Raw genomic sequence first — 15787 nt, 5'->3', positions numbered from 1 at the left:
AAGCTCTCTGCAGAGACCAGATGAACAGGTGTGTGTGTGAAGCACTGGAAAACCTCTTTAAAAACACCCTTTACACCTGGCGTTCATGAGGTGATGAAAGCTGATCATAAAGTCAATCATAAACATTCGGGAGCAAAAATGATTCGGACACTTTGAGCTGATCATGTTTTGCTGAAGTGTGTTTTCTTTAATTGCTAATGCTCTTTTTACACACAGACTGAACACAATGAAGCATTGCTTGGTGATTGGTTGAGCTAAACTGGTATTATCTAATTGTGTAGTTAAATTTAACAGCTGACAGATATTCAACATAATTCATGTGTGAGACAGTCTAACAGAAGGACGGACAAAACCAGTCAAATATCAGCTGAGTTCATAACTCTGAGTTCTTTATTACCATTTTCTAAACTATAGCGCATAAACTGTGATAACGTGAGAAATGTTGAAGGAGTGTGAATCAGGCATGGCGCCAGGATTCCGGTTCTGGATGGGCCAGACCAATTGTGGGTGGGCTTTAAATTAAAAACGTTATCCAATCACTGTTTAACGTAATAAAAATTACAGACTAATATACTGTTATATTATCTGTGCGTATACATAATATACATTTTAATAGCTTAATGCTCTTTAAAGGGATAGTTCACCCAAAAATGCTCTTTAAAGGGATAGTTCACCCAAAAATGAAAATGCTGTCATCATTTACTCTTCCTCAAGTTGTTCCAAACCTGTATGACTTACTTTATTCCGCTGAACACAAAAGAAGATATTTTAAAGAAGGTTGGTAACCAAACGACTGATGGTCCCCATTGACTTCCATAGTAGGAAAAAAAATACTATGGAAGTCAGTGGGGACCAGCAACTGTTTAATTACCAACCTTCTTTAAAATATCTTCTTTATTTACTGGCATTACCAGTCGCTTGCCATTAAACCCACTGGAGCTGTTGACGTTAAGAGCTGTTATTCCAATGCATGGCCAAGAAACTTTACTCCCAGGCAACATGTTTGCAACTTCACATCAATGCCTTTAATCCAGTAAATCGGCGATGCATTTAAGAGGAAACGTCGTCTTTCTAAATTAATATTTAAACCGAAAGGAAAGCTAACCTACATTGTACCTGAGCAAGGCGGAAGCGTAGAACTAGACATTTCTGCTTCGTTCTTTATAGGCCTTTTTTTCTAGGGGCGGGGCTTTGGCGCATAGACTTGGCCAATCACTGTCGACACGTATTGGACGCAAACTGCGCTTCCGAAACGTCGAGGACGGGGTTCTGCACGTAAAATGCGCATTCAGAATCCCCGCCCCCCCCACCACCACACACACACACACACAAATCTGTGACGATATTTAAAATAATTTCATGTCATGTCAAAATGTTTCACCGATAGGACTGTGTAGGATTATTAACGACCATTCTGTTAATGAACGACGTCAGAGATGGTTATGAAAACAAGATGTGTATGTGTGGGTTTTAAAAATGTCACCCTGTTGTTCTTTCTTAGATCCGCTCATTTCAGCTTTTCAAAGAGCAGCGCTCCCCCTAGTGGAATATTAGTAGAACAGAATTTGCTGGAATTTATAACATACAGCAGCACACCCAAATAAGTAGCTAAAAAGTTCAGATTTCTCACGGTTCAGGTTGCATTTTTCAAAGAGCTCCATTCTGAATTTTACAAACAAGATTAAAATCGGCACACTGGAAACTAATAAACACTGAGAATGTTCAGCTCTATACTAAATATTTTACAAAAAAACGTTTGAATGTATGATTTTTTTTGTCCTTGATTACATCAGTTTTGCAGTGTCCTTTCTTAACACAGCAAAACAAGAATTGTACTTTTAAAAATAGACAATTTGATGATACCTTCACACGACCTCAAAAAGAAGAGATGTCTGTATGTGATCATTCATTCGATTTTGCTTGAACGTACTAGAATACATTTTTTGTATGGTCAAATAAAAACAAACACGTGGAAGTTTTAAACTTTTCGTAGACTCTGGATACCTCGGGAAATCCATTATCAAACACAAATTAATTCAAGCAAAACATCTGAAATAATAATACATATGGGGATGAAAAATAGAAATAATTAAACACCAAATGCTCCATAGTATGCAAATCATGAATATATTTTGTGTGTATCTATATAGCAAGAGAGCCTTAAATTGTAGGTTTACAATTAATGTTACATGAATATCACATTGCAGTATATTTATAATTGTATACTCATTTATTGCCATCTGTAATTATTAGACATCAGTTTAGTTTAGTTTTCACAGTAAAATTATTATATGTACAGTACACAACCATTCAATAAGGTCAGTAAGATTTTTTCATGTTTTTGAAATAAGTCTCTTATGCTCAACAGAGCTGCATTTATGTAATCTGCTTATTTTTGTGGAAACCGTGATGCATTCTTTTAAGGATTCTTTCAAAAAGAAATGAAAAAAGAACAGCATTTATTTGAATTTTTTTTTTTTTATAATGCAAAAAGTTTTTACTGTCGCTTTTGATCAACTTGATCACATGCATCCTTGTTGAAATGTATTAATTTATGTTTTGAATGAGTTTATGTAAACAATCTTTGTTAAAGGGTTAGTTCACCCAAAAATTCTGTCAGTAATTACTCTCATGTTGTTCCAGCCCCGTAAGACCTTCGTTCATCTTCTGAACACAAATTAAGATATTTCTGATGAAATCTGAGAGCTGGCTCACTCCTCCATAGGCTTCTCTGTAATCGAGATCTGCCATCCCAGAAAAGTTAGTAAAGACATCGTTAAAATAGTCCAACAGTGGCTCAATCTTAAGCTTATCAAGCCATGAGAATACTTTAGTTGAATAAAGTTGTTATTTTTGTTGTTTTTTTGCGCACAAAAGGTATTCTCATAATCAAGACTCAAAACTCAAAGTAATAAATTTCATTCTCAAAATATAATAACAAAACAATAAAAACAAAACCCCTTTCATCATATCATTCTTCCTGTAATTCTCAAAAGGTGTGGTCCTTTAAACACATTGGGCAAGGTACAACAAAACTGTTTGGCATTAAATTATCAGGTGTGTTTATAACAACTCTCTGACTTCACTATTAGATAGGGTAATTACATTTTGGTTTCAATTTGAATACAAGCTAAAAATAAACACTTGGAAATTCTGTCATAACTGAAACAATACAACATCCGAGTCAAGGCGAATTTGTAAAAATCTTCACGTTTCTGTTTTGGTTTGGTTTAAAAGGGGTTTGTTTTGAACAGTAAAACAGCTAAATCTGTCTTCAGGTCTTGCAATTGTATAGTACAGCAAAACGTACCAAGATATTGTAGGTTACAGAAAGATAAATATTTAAGAAACAACATATTTTCCCTCTTGTTTGTGTGCTTGCATTTTGAATCATCCTCTGCTTCGCCCCAATCATGTGGTGCACGGTGTGTTTATACTGAGGCTTGGATAATTGTAAAGAACAAAACACATGATATAAACTGCAGTATGCACATTTTAGTATGCTTCCATTATGAATGCATGACTTGAGATTAAGTAGATAAATAACTAGCAAATAACTAGACAGTGAGTCAATAGGGGCAACTCTTGAATAACGCTGGCTAAAAGACACATTTGCATTCAACTGTAGCAAAAGGCAGATTGTAGAAAAAACAGGTTTGTAATTTCTCAGGACTAAGTTTATGTTCTACATGCTACACCCTTTGAGTCTCTGTGAGTCACAAATAATTCATAAAACAGCATTTTAAAACACAAAGGCAGAGAATCCTGTATACGTTTATTCCACTATACAAGTAATATAAAATAGAACATGTTGTTTTTCATCAAAGGGGTTTAAAATTTAGTTTACCATGATGATATTCTTTTTACCTCCACTGAAAGCGACAAGTCTTACAAGCTAGACTTTTTTTTCTTTAAGACTGTTCATAACTTTGAGTCAGTTACTTAAAGTAGTTGTATGTAGTTTTCAGCGGCCTCTAGCGGTGATGTTTCAGATTACAACCAATAATTTTTCATGCACGTGCTCGAATTTATGAGCGAGCACTGTGGGTATCGGCCAGACTGAGACGCAACACACAGGAGAAAGCATCCCACAACATGCTGGAAACTCAGGTAAACTCCCACTGCAACGTTACAATAATAGGCTACTTTTATCAGCTTGACGTTGAACTAATGCTCCATGTTTGTAATGTTACCATGATAAGTATGGAACCCTATCATATTCTAGGTTTGTAGATAAGGTTTCTCCATGATTCAAATGCCCTGCCGTCGATGTTGATCCGTGTTTTTTACCTGAAGTTCATCCGATTCACGTCTGGCCTTACGAGCTTCAGCAGAAAAAACTTTTTTTTTATTTTTTTTTATTTTTATCATCAATATGTGGAGTTTGTGTTGGAGTCGGTGTTTTGCTGGGCGCAGGTCGTTTCTTAGTGTTATCAGACATGTCATAGCATAAGTCATAAGTCCATGTCATGAGTTGCAGTGTCGTCGCTGTTGAGTGCAAAGTGTTGTTGAGTGCCGACCCGGCACCTTCACATAAAAATAAGAATACTTGCTTTCCGAGGAAATAGCAAAACCCGCAAAGTGGATCATTTTAATGTGAGATTACAACCCCTTCACACACAGGCAATAAAAAAAAAGATTCATTTTAGTAGAAAAGTTACATACAGCACCTTTAAAGGGTTAGTTCACCCAAAAATGAAAACTCTGTCAGTAATTATTCTTTATTCTTTATTTTTCAAGGATAACCCCTTGAGATGCACCATCTCATTTTCGAGGGGGTCCTTTACATTACAAAGAAACCAGCAACAAAATGGAAAATCATAATTAAAGTAAATACTACACAAGACTATAAGAAACATTTAAATACAGTAACATTCGTACACACACACACACACTAACAATGCTCCCACAAACCTAATCCCCCCATTTTTAGCCCATACCATAATCGAAGAAATCAATGAGCCATCTGCGAACATGCAAATACAAAAACAAGTTATAAATATGCTTACGCACTTCACTATACGCATACAGGTACATAAATGCAAACATGTACAATATAAACAAAAATAAAATTAAAATTAAAAGAAAGAGAGATTAGAAACAGGAACACGGTGTTTGAAAATAAGTAAGAAGAGATGATTTGAAAACATATAAAGTAGTTATAGATCTGAGCGAGCAGGGAAGATTGTTCCAGTCTGATGGAGCTTTAAATTTGAACGCACGACGACCTACTTCTTTGCAAATTCTGGGTACATAAAAGAAGAGCTGATCCGTATGCCTTAAATTGTACTGTGTATTAAAAGAAATTAGGTAACATTTCAAATATGGAGGAAAATGCAAGTGAATACACTTAAAAATAAGTAGTAACCAGTGAAATTGCCTTCTTGACTTGGGAGCCAGCCAGCACAAAGACTCATACATTTGGCAATGGTGAGTTCTATAAGGACATCTGAGCACAAATCTACAAAGACTATTATAAAGTACAGAGATAGGACGAAGATTTGAATCAGTAGTATTCCCGTATATAGTATCAGCATAATCAATTATTGGAAGTATCAATTGCGTAATTATTCTTTTTCGAACCTGTTGTGAAAAGCAATCAACAGAGCGATAAAGTGACCTCAATTGACCATATATTTTCTTGCAGATTGAATTAATATGAGGTTTGAAGGAAAGCTGAGTATCAAGCCAGAGACCAAGATATTTAAACTCTTCAACTTTTGTTAAAGCTGTTCCATCGAGAAAACTAATAGACAAGCTTTTAGATATAGGCAAGGAATTAGGTCGAGAGCAAAACAACATTGTGTAAGATTTGTTTTTGTTCAAAAGGAGTTTATTAGAAGAAAACCATTTTTGAACTAAGTTAAAATCAGATTGAAGAGAATATTGAATTTGTGAGACTTCAGCACTGGATGAATATATTACAGTGTCATCTGCATATAAGTGAATTAAACTATCTGGACAGATTTGCGGTAGATCATTAATAAAAATGGAAAATAAGAGAGGACCTAAGGATGAACCTTGTGGAACTCCTTTATCAATAATTTTGAAGCCAGACTGGCTGCCTTGAAAAGTAACGCATTGACTTCTGTGATGAAGAAAAGAATTAAAAAATAATAAAGAGTCAGAAGAAAGACCAATAGCATATAATTTGTCTAAGAGAAGATAATGATCAACCATATCAAATGCTTTGGTAAGATCAATAAATATAGCACCTGTCAGCATATTACTGTCTGATGCTGACAGTATGTCGTTTGTGAATTCTAAAATTATTTTAATTACTCACCCTCATGTTGTTCCAACCCCGTCAGACCTTCGTTCATCTTCGGAACGTTCATCTCTATTTTTGATTAAATCTGAGAGCTGGATCACTCCTCCATAGGCTGCTAAGGGAATGAAACTTGCTGACCCAGAAAATGTATTAAAGACATTGTTAATATAGTCCAAGTGACTACAGTGGCTCAATCTTAAGTTTATAAAGCGATGAGAATACTTTTTGTGCGCAAAAAAACAAACAAAAATAATGACTTTATTCAATAAAGTCGTTTTTTTGTTTATTCCACTATTCATTTCCTTCTCTCTGGGCCTCAAGTTTTTTCACGTAGTATAACTGCGTAGCGCTTCTGTGTTGTACGTCACAATCATCACACACATGACCAGCGTCGGCCAATAGAGAGCCTACGTGTGACGTGCAACACAGACGCGCTGCGCTGTTACACTACGTGAAAAAACTTGAGGCCCAGAGAGAAGGAAATGAATAGTGGAATAAAGTCGTTATTTTTGTTTGTTTTTGCGCACAAAAGTATTCTCGTCGCTTGATATAGGCCTACTTAAGATTGAGCCACTGGAGTCACTTGGACTATATTAACGATGTTTTTAATACATTTTTGGGGCCAGCAAGTTATAGTGTCATAGAAGCCTATGGAGGAGTGATCCAACTCTCAGATTTAATCAAAAATATCTTCATTTGTGTTCCGAAGATGAACGAACGTCTGACGGGGTTGGAACAACATGAGGGAGAGTAATTACTGACAGAATTTTCATTTTTGGGTGAAAATCTCAATAGGTTTTCAATGTGGAAAATGCCTGCGACTATATTGTCATCTAGGAGAGACCTGAAAGGTAAAAATTAGATTATATTCCAGTTTATGCATCTGATTACAGATACGTGTGCTTGTATTTCAAAGAGAACCAGTTCTAAGGAACATTATGACAATTAGAAAGACAGCAGAGAAATGGAAACTGGTAGCCCTGACACACATTAAATGTAGTCACGCATTGCTGATGTTGTTAAAGGGGGGGTGAAATGCTATTTCATGCATACTGAGTTCTTTACACTGTTAAAGAGTGTAGAGGGAAAGAGGATTCCCATGCTAAACATGGACAAAGTTTCAAAAATTAAATTGTACGTTTGAAGGAGTATTTCTGTGCCAAAAATGCTCCTTCCGGTTTGTCACAAGTTTCGGAAAGTTTTTTTCGAGTATGGGTCTGCGTGACGTCAGATGGGGCGGAATTTCCTTATATGGGTCCTAAGGGCACTTCTCCGGGCGCGCGCGCACTCGTAGACCAGACAGAGAGAGAAGAGAGCGAAAGCAGTACCTCATCAAAGCGCTCTGCTTGGCTTTAGGGAAGTCAATGTCACCAAAGAAGTGGGTTTTTGGTTGCCAGGGCAAGACAACCCTGCACAGATTCCTAAAGAACCCAGCGCTAAGGGACCAGTGGATGGAGTTTGTTTTTGTGCAAGACTGTTTGTTCCCTGCATTTCGACAATGATTGTTTTATAAACAAAGCCCAGATCGACGGATTTGCAGATCGTCTAATGCTTAAGGATGGAGCAGTCGCAATGATAAAGGTTCACGCTCGGTCGTTGGAACCGCAGGTGGCGAGTAAAACTGCTTCAAATGTCTCTGTGTGTTGTTAGCTCTGCGCGTTAGCACAGCTTTAGCTTCGCCCACACGGCCCGCCTCCAGACGCTCGTTTTTTTCCGGAAAGGCTTGGTACAGCCTATCTTTCTTTTATAAATATGATAAAACTAAAGACTTTTTGGAGATATGAAGGATGCAATACTACTCTATAGGTACTCAAGATTAACAGGAGATTGAGTGAAAATGAGCATTTCACCCCCCCTTTAACATGAACAGTTTGAGAGCAAAGTATAATATGCACGGTTTGACGTGATATGATAAGCGATCGTTAGATTTAATCAGCGCGATTTACTGCAATGCTTTTTTTCCAAGTTGGTCAGAACAAAAGTGGATGTTACGTAGGCCTACTTGTTCAGAACATTTTACAGTGAAAATTCTTATGTTGGTCATACTTCCAAAAAGTGGAATATGTGATTGCGAATGACGGTCTCCACACCGACTGACAGCCGCACATTCTCCTCAAAACATCGGATTCATCCGCGCTGTACCGAGCCGAGGCACAACCCCACGTAAAGCTGATCATTCCGCGAATAACTGCAAGTGCAGATTTCGAACAGAGATGGCGACAAACTGCGGACTGCAGCTTTAAATATGAGTTGTTTCTGGATATTGATCTCGATGTTAGAGGCAGGATTCTGCCATCTGCTGATTAGAGAACATTCTGCAGAATATATAGTTTTAGAAAAAGTGTAATTACCATATCTCTCCAGCAGAGGTCCATAGAGATCCATTCATTTTTCTGGAATTGGCTAACTGCTCTTATAACAGCTTTTGTGATGAATATTTTGTGATATTTAAACATTATAAAATACATTAAATCAGCATTTTTGTCAAAGTTTGAATTTTTTGTTGTTGTTTGATGTCTTTTGAATTGTGTTGTTATTGCAATATGCCACATAAGTTGCCACTAAAAGATAATACTTGATTGTAATCGCATATTATTTATTTTAATAATACAAAAAAGCGTTTACTACGATTAATAGTAATCCGAGTGGAGGCGGGGCTCATTTACATATTCATAGAACCGCGCATACTAAATGAGGCAAGGGTGTCGAGTTACATTCAAGATATTTTAAGGCATGAAGATTTTTTTTCACAGGGAAAAAAACAAACATTTAAATATATCATTATGATTATCAAAGATGAGTTTTAAGGGATAAAATTATTAGACTTTATTATAACCCTGGATTATCTTGACCACAAACTCTGTGGTACTTACTGATATTTAATACTTAAAATTTGAACAAACCCATAACCCTAACTATGAGCAACAGTGACAGTAATTCAGAAAACAATAGATTCTCAGTTATCATATGCAAATCATACTTTACCTGAGACTTAACTAGTAGAGGCTTGTCTGAGCTCGATCAGTGTGTCATTAGTGTTGAGACATTGAAAGCTTCATGGTATTGAAACTTCCGTATAAGTAAACCGTGAGATCAGAGTCAGCGATTTTCAGATGTGTTGGTTTGACTGATACTATCAAATGTCTGTGGCTTAAAAAATAAAAAATGTTTCTCACTCTCTGTGAGAATTGACTTCATAAGTGTTCTCTAAAGACCTCAACAAAACTATTTCCACGTTTCTATGGCGTAAGAAACCCCCAAGGGTTAATCACACATTTTCAGTGGTCGCACATTTTCTGAAGAACAAAAAATGTTGAAACTAGATATGTATCGTTTTTTTTTTTTTTGTTTTTTTTTATCAACACAATTGAACATTACTGAGATAAAGAGAACTTAGATGATAGAATCCATGGGCTGCTTTTTGTGCTTGAGATTTTATTGGTTATTTTGTGTTTCAATAACGAGGTCCAACCAAGTAGCCTACAGTAAGTTACTTTAATGTAAAATGTTTCTCTCTATTTAACTTACAATAGTGAAAGATTTTTGATAACGTCTTCCCCCAGGTAGATAGCATGTTCTCTTGTTTTGCTGAATGTTGGACTCATGAACAATAATCAGGTTGTTTGTAGTCGTCCAAACTGATTAGCCGGAATCAACGCGGACAGTGGAAAAATAGAGCGAGTCCTGTGAAGCGGGAGATTCTGCTGGGTCTTAAAGCCTTCCTCTAATGGCTATGTCCGCAAATCAAACAAAGATTTGTCTCAAAGAAATGATTAATTCTCAATTTAGAGTGTATGCCTGAAAATACGGGACAAACTGATGCTTTAAATACGCTTCATTGATGCCTTAAATACGGGATGATTCCGTATTATACGGAACGGTTGGCAACCCTAGTTTTGAGCGACTTCTCTGCATGGTGACTGAAAACGCCTCTGATTGGCCACTGTGTTCATGCGCTTAATATACATGTCTGTGATTGGCTACAATGCTCAACACTGACACAACACAATGCAAGTAGTTTCCTTTCGTTTTTGAATAATATTGTGTCCTCCAGTGCCCGGACTCGACTGTACTCGGACATTTTTCCGAGTCTAAAAGTCTGAGTCCGTGTCAAGTCCGAGTTCATTAAAAATTGGACTTGAGTCCGAGTCCGAGTTCCCCGACTTTAGCGTTTAGGCTACTGCTGTTTTCAGTCCAGTGCTGTTACAGTAAATGAGTGCGAAACAATCTGCTCGAATGAGTCTGTGAAAGCTTCAGAAGACTGTAGTGAACAGACTGTACAGGGTTCTTGCAGGTTTCAGCAAGTCAAATTTAAGACATTTTAAGACCATAAAGATTGAAATTTAAGACCTACACGACGCATTACCAAATAAATATTCAAATCAAAGAATTCATTTTATTTCAATGAATTCAGTAATTGAAAAAGCATTAATTTAATTTACAGATAAATCACATTAGTAACCTTCCACACCCAACAACACGTGTCAGAGAAAAGAACAGAATCAGATATACTTTTTATACTTTATAGAAAATTGCATATTATACTGTAAAAAACACATTAGTTGATTTTAGTTGATCATAGTTGATCATAACTAGAGATGAAATGGCATGAACATTTAATTTCATTATTATAGTGACAAAAATGATCACGGTTATCACAGAATCATGTTCAAAAAGTATTAATACTGTACAATGAAATTAATTCACCAAGTTTTATGTCGAAAACCAGCAAATAACAAATAAATTTAGCATCAATATGCACTTTTTGTTTACATAAACATTAAAATAATACCATTAAAAATGAACATTTTTAAAGTGTCTTGCATGTTATATACTAACATGTACAAGTTAAAATAAAGGTTTAACAAAAAAGGTTTTAGAAAAAGATAAACCTCACATATTTCAGACTTTAAATAATTTTTTATAAAAAGAATGAGTCAAAAAAGATAAATTACTGACATTTACAATGCACTTTAGCTTATCTTTTATTATTAATAGTAAAATTCGGTCCGATTTTCCCGTGGCGTCTGTCGTTGCTATGCAACCATGCACTGCGCTCTCCACAATGACAAAGAAGTTGTAGTAGCCAGTGGTGGAATGTAACGAAGTAAAAATACTTCGTTACTTTACTTAAGTACATTTTTCACGTATCTGTACTTTACTTAAGTAGAATCAATAGTGAATACTTTTGACTTTTACTTCGTTACTTTTTGAAGCAATTATTATACTTTCTACTCCACTACATTTCTACAACGTTTCGTTACATTTTCGTTACATTTTCTGATCAGTTTTCCCCTTGCCAAAACAGGGATTGAAAAAAATCTCCATGTTTTCGCTGCTGACGTGTTCATAACATGTAACTGTGGCGCTACCAATAAAGCACCTAAAAGCTGTCACAAAGAACCGGCAAAAGTAATGATTATGAATATGTAAAATATAACAAGGAGACATTTTAATTGTTTATTAATAAACAAGTGTTTCCTGCTGTGTCAGTGTCGGCAGCAAAGATGAAGATGACTATGCACATTTCATACGAATTACATGCAGAGAACAGTCTGTTTTCTTTCGTTTTGAATTGTTCTGTTTAAAAGTACACATTTCAAGCTTTCTATATATACAGTAGGCTATATACGTCTCAGGTCTGTGAGGCAAGTAGCGGTATCGGTTCAAGTTTCGGTTCATGCGTTTCACCAGTACACGTGCCCGCGCCTCCGTGTCCTGATTATCTATTGTCTGCTGCTATTTACTTATTTATTAAATCCAGCCAGGCAATTGGTTGATGAAACACTGATTAAAATTAAGATACAATTAATACAAAACGAAATTCTTTAAAGAAGGGCTTTCTGTTTGAGGTCTCTGTGAACGTTTTAAAGCAGTATTTTAGTGCCGCTTTCAGAGCGCTCACGGGAGAACTGACACGTCCGTAACATTGTTTTTTCCTCATAAATGTGAACACAAAAAATAAAATGAATATTTTATGTTCTGTGGAGAGCCAACCCTTCTTCATCCGGTGGGTAGCCTATATGGTTTGCGCAGTGAAATTCACAGAATTACTAAAAAATATTTTGCCACCTAAAAGTTAAAGATTTTTTTTTGTGTCACGTCCATTACGGATTTATATTACGCATGTGTCTGTAATAGACTAATATTTTTCTAATGTCTGGACTTCTTTATTAAGGGAGTAGGGAGTATGGATATATAAACAGTTTAAATTGCTATTAAATGCATTTTCTGAGAATTTACATTTCAAGTTTTTACTGCAATTGTCACGTCCATAACGCTGGGATTGCCCAACTTGAAAGAATTTATCCTCAGCTAGTTTTGTGGTATAGATCTACGTATTGTATAATGTTATCTTTAACATAATGTTAGCGATTCTGCCTTCTCACACTCACCGCGACAAGGTTCGTGGATCTGAGTGTTGTGTACCGATTTCGGTTTCAGATTGCATAGGCCTATTGTTACAGCCCTAATTATTAGAATATAGACATTAAGAGAATAAATTGTTATGCAAGTACTTTTACTTTTAATACTTAAAGTACATTTAAAATCAGGTACTTTTTACTTTTTACTTAAGTAAGGTTTTCATTGTGGTACTTTTACTTTTACTAAAGTGAATATGTCTCTGGTTATTTGTACTTTTACTTAAGTACTGAGATTCAGTACTTCCTCCACCACTGCATTTGAACTAACTTGAGCGCGCAAAAGACGCGATATGTGAACGGCCTCTTGGGCGAGCGACCTCCAATCAGGCCGCGAGTGACGTGTTGGAGACCCCAGCACTAGAGCTCCGCTTCGTAGGCTACGACTCGATACTTTTTTACTACTTTGTAATAACTTTCTGCGGCCAGCGTTTCTGGAAATAAACGAGGGTAAACCCTTTTTAAGACCTCTGTCCGTTTTTAAGACGTTTTAAGGCCTTAAATTTAAAGTTCAGAATTTTAGACTTTTTAAGACCCCGCGGGAACCCTGCTGTAGTTTGATGATGATGATGATGATGATGATGATGATGATGATGTTTAGGTCTTCGGCTGATACTGACCGTCTGGATCACATGACACTAGAAATCACACACATATATTTTGTGTGTTAATATACTGGTATGTCTGATTAATCAGTCTAAAAGTACAATTTTACAATGGGAGAGAAAACATTTAAATCTAACAGTAAAACTACAGTGTGATAAAGCATTAAAGTTCCATAATGATCAAGCACTTACAGTTTGGCTCTAATCTCTCCATACTGTCCCTTCTAACAAGCCCCCGGCCTTCTTTCTCCTGTGATCCACTGCTCTGGGAATCATTCCTGTTCTCCGTTTGTCTCTCCGTCTTCTTGTTTTCTGCAGCTCTGGGGTTTCTGAGGCTCCGGCTGTTTGCTGGATGTGTGGCTTTAGTTGTACAGTTCATTTGAATCTGTTCAACCACACAGAAAAAATTCATAGTTCAGTAACAATCAGTAATAGAAAACAACTTTTATCTAACACACACACACACACACACTAAACCGACCCATCACACACACACACACACACACACACACAACTGTGAAAAGTCTTTGGGCCCTATCTCGCACCCAGTGCAATTGACTTTGTACAGGACGCATGTGTCATTCCTATTTCTCACCCGACGCACAGCGGACTCTTCCCTCCACAGACGCACGTCGGTAAATTAGGGAATGAACTTGCGCTCCCGGGGGCGGTTCAGCGAAAAGAGGAGGCGTGATCCGGCGCAAACGTTCCCTGGTGCTATTTTACAGTTTCAGAAAACAATTCCGCCACAGACCAGGAGAAACCCAGTCTAAAGTCAGCGGTGCGTTATTCAGAGGCTATATTAAGGGCAGTTTTCATTTTTAGAAAACCATACATTATTACCGTATTTTCCGGACTATAAGTCGCACTTTTTTTTTATAGTTTGGCTGGTCCTGCAACTTATAGTCAGGTGCAACTTATATATCAAAATGAATTCAGACTGAGATGAAAACATTACCGTCTACAGCCGCGAGAGGGCGCTCTATGGCGGAGTTGTTCAGAAGCAACACCAAGGATGAAGAAAATTCAATGGATTCAGTGATGTGGAATGAGATCGCGGGAGCTTGGTGAACTTGTTTACTGGTAACTTGCTTGTTGGACTCACTGGCTTATGTTAATTTAGTCTATTCAGCCTCCCAGGTATATGTTCTTTATGCTGTTGTGTAGCTGAATAACTGTTAATGTGTTGCGTTAACATAGGAAACAGCAAAGTAGTAACTTTTACCTACTCAGCCTGTTGTTCTGTGTGCTACTGTGTAGTTGAATAACTTGCCATTCCATATTAAATGTCTGTTCTTGGTCTTGGATTTTGTGAAATAAATTTCTAAATAAATGCGACTTATACTACAGGGCCGTTGAATGCTTGAATCTGATTGGTTGACGAACTTTCTAAGGTGTGCATTATTTTCAGGGAAACGCACGGCTAAAGTAGTTCCAGGCAGGTCTTGACCGCATTACAGTTCCATATCCCTTCGCGTAGTCAACTGTAATAACGGAAAATAGGATACAATTCATAACAAGAAAAAACATTTAGCCCCATGCGCTTGATCTGCAATTTTCAATGTCTAGCTTACAGTCTATGGCAGGGGTCGGCAAGTAACTTTGGCCGCGGGCCAATATTTTTTTTAGCCAGTAGATGGCGGGCCAGCTACACGGAGTATGCCTATGATATATAAATTAAACCGCTTAAAATACACTCTGTGTTCACCCACTTTATATCCCGACCTGATGGGTCCGCAAAATTTAGATCTCATTTCCAGAATCTCACATTCAAATGTCTCTAACGGAAAGAGAGAGATTAAGTAGCCTATAACAATTATAAATGCTATACAAAAATTGTGTTCGTGTCAATATAAATATTATTTTAACATTGTACCCAGCAGAGAAAAAAAATGTCGCAGAAAAAATTAATGAAATATAAATAACATAAATTAAATAGGACAAAGCCTATCACTCAAATTGCCCTACTGACAAATGAAGTAGGCTATTTTCTGCCAAACTATTTCAAACATTCTTGCAAAAAAAGAATGTTGTTGATGACTGACAATGGTTTCAGTAGGCTACCAAACAGCTCCTCAGAGCTAGGTGTACAGGTGGTCAGAATGAAGCGCGGATACGCTGTCAAAAGATGTCGGGAGTGGGCTATTGTCAGTCAGACCGCCTGCTCCGTCCAAAGTATAGGTACACCAGAGTTCCGACCGCTACCGTCTTTATACTTTAAAACAGAGTCCTGCACGGGTTCGGGTACCCAACGGGTCACCCGCAAATTTTGCTCAAACGGGTGAAAAATATCCTGTGTCGGATACGGGTGCGGGTCGGACACGGGGGAAACACGGGTTTAAAAAAACCACATGCAAACACATCTACAAAAATATGCCTGTATTTCAAGTTGAGAAAATAATTTAAAATACACATCAGTTTATTTGTGCCCACGCACCACGCCCCTCCCAGGATCTATAACGTTACCTAGGCTACTTTCAGTTTTAAAA

The 15787-nt window shown here is 37.0% G+C and overlaps 2 protein-coding genes across 4 annotated transcripts in view; both read right to left on the bottom strand.

Moving 5' to 3' along the window:
* Nucleotides 1-13873, bottom strand: part of LOC311078026 (uncharacterized protein) — a gene marked incomplete at its 5' end in the record, with an annotated part of 17769 nt that extends 3896 nt beyond the window's left edge. The window contains 3 exons of the mRNA XM_084106671.1: nt 1-76; nt 13491-13683; nt 13844-13873. The exon at nt 1-76 is cut by the window's left edge and continues 220 nt beyond it. Coding sequence (XP_083962797.1) covers nt 1-76; nt 13491-13683; nt 13844-13873 — 299 coding nt within the window. The remainder of the gene's footprint in view (nt 77-13490; nt 13684-13843) is intronic.
* Nucleotides 1-15787, bottom strand: part of LOC311073874 (C3a anaphylatoxin chemotactic receptor) — a 44264-nt gene that overhangs the window by 22678 nt on the left and 5799 nt on the right. For 2 of the 3 annotated variants that reach the window (XM_084099965.1, XM_084099963.1), the window contains 2 exons: nt 13491-13683; nt 9800-13331 (listed from right to left, as the gene is read on the bottom strand). The gene's annotated coding sequence lies outside the window, so the exon portion shown is untranslated. Of the gene's footprint in view, nt 1-9799; nt 13332-13490; nt 15787 lie in introns of those variants that run through there. The other variant, XM_084099964.1, reaches the window with a different exon arrangement.

Source organism: Abramis brama (assembly GCF_963993115.1).
Source record: "Abramis brama genome assembly, chromosome: 2".
In the NCBI taxonomy this organism is placed as follows: Eukaryota; Metazoa; Chordata; class Actinopteri; order Cypriniformes; family Leuciscidae; genus Abramis; species Abramis brama.
Note: the sequence above shows the minus strand (reverse complement) of the source record. Positions and strands in the feature narration are given on the sequence as shown.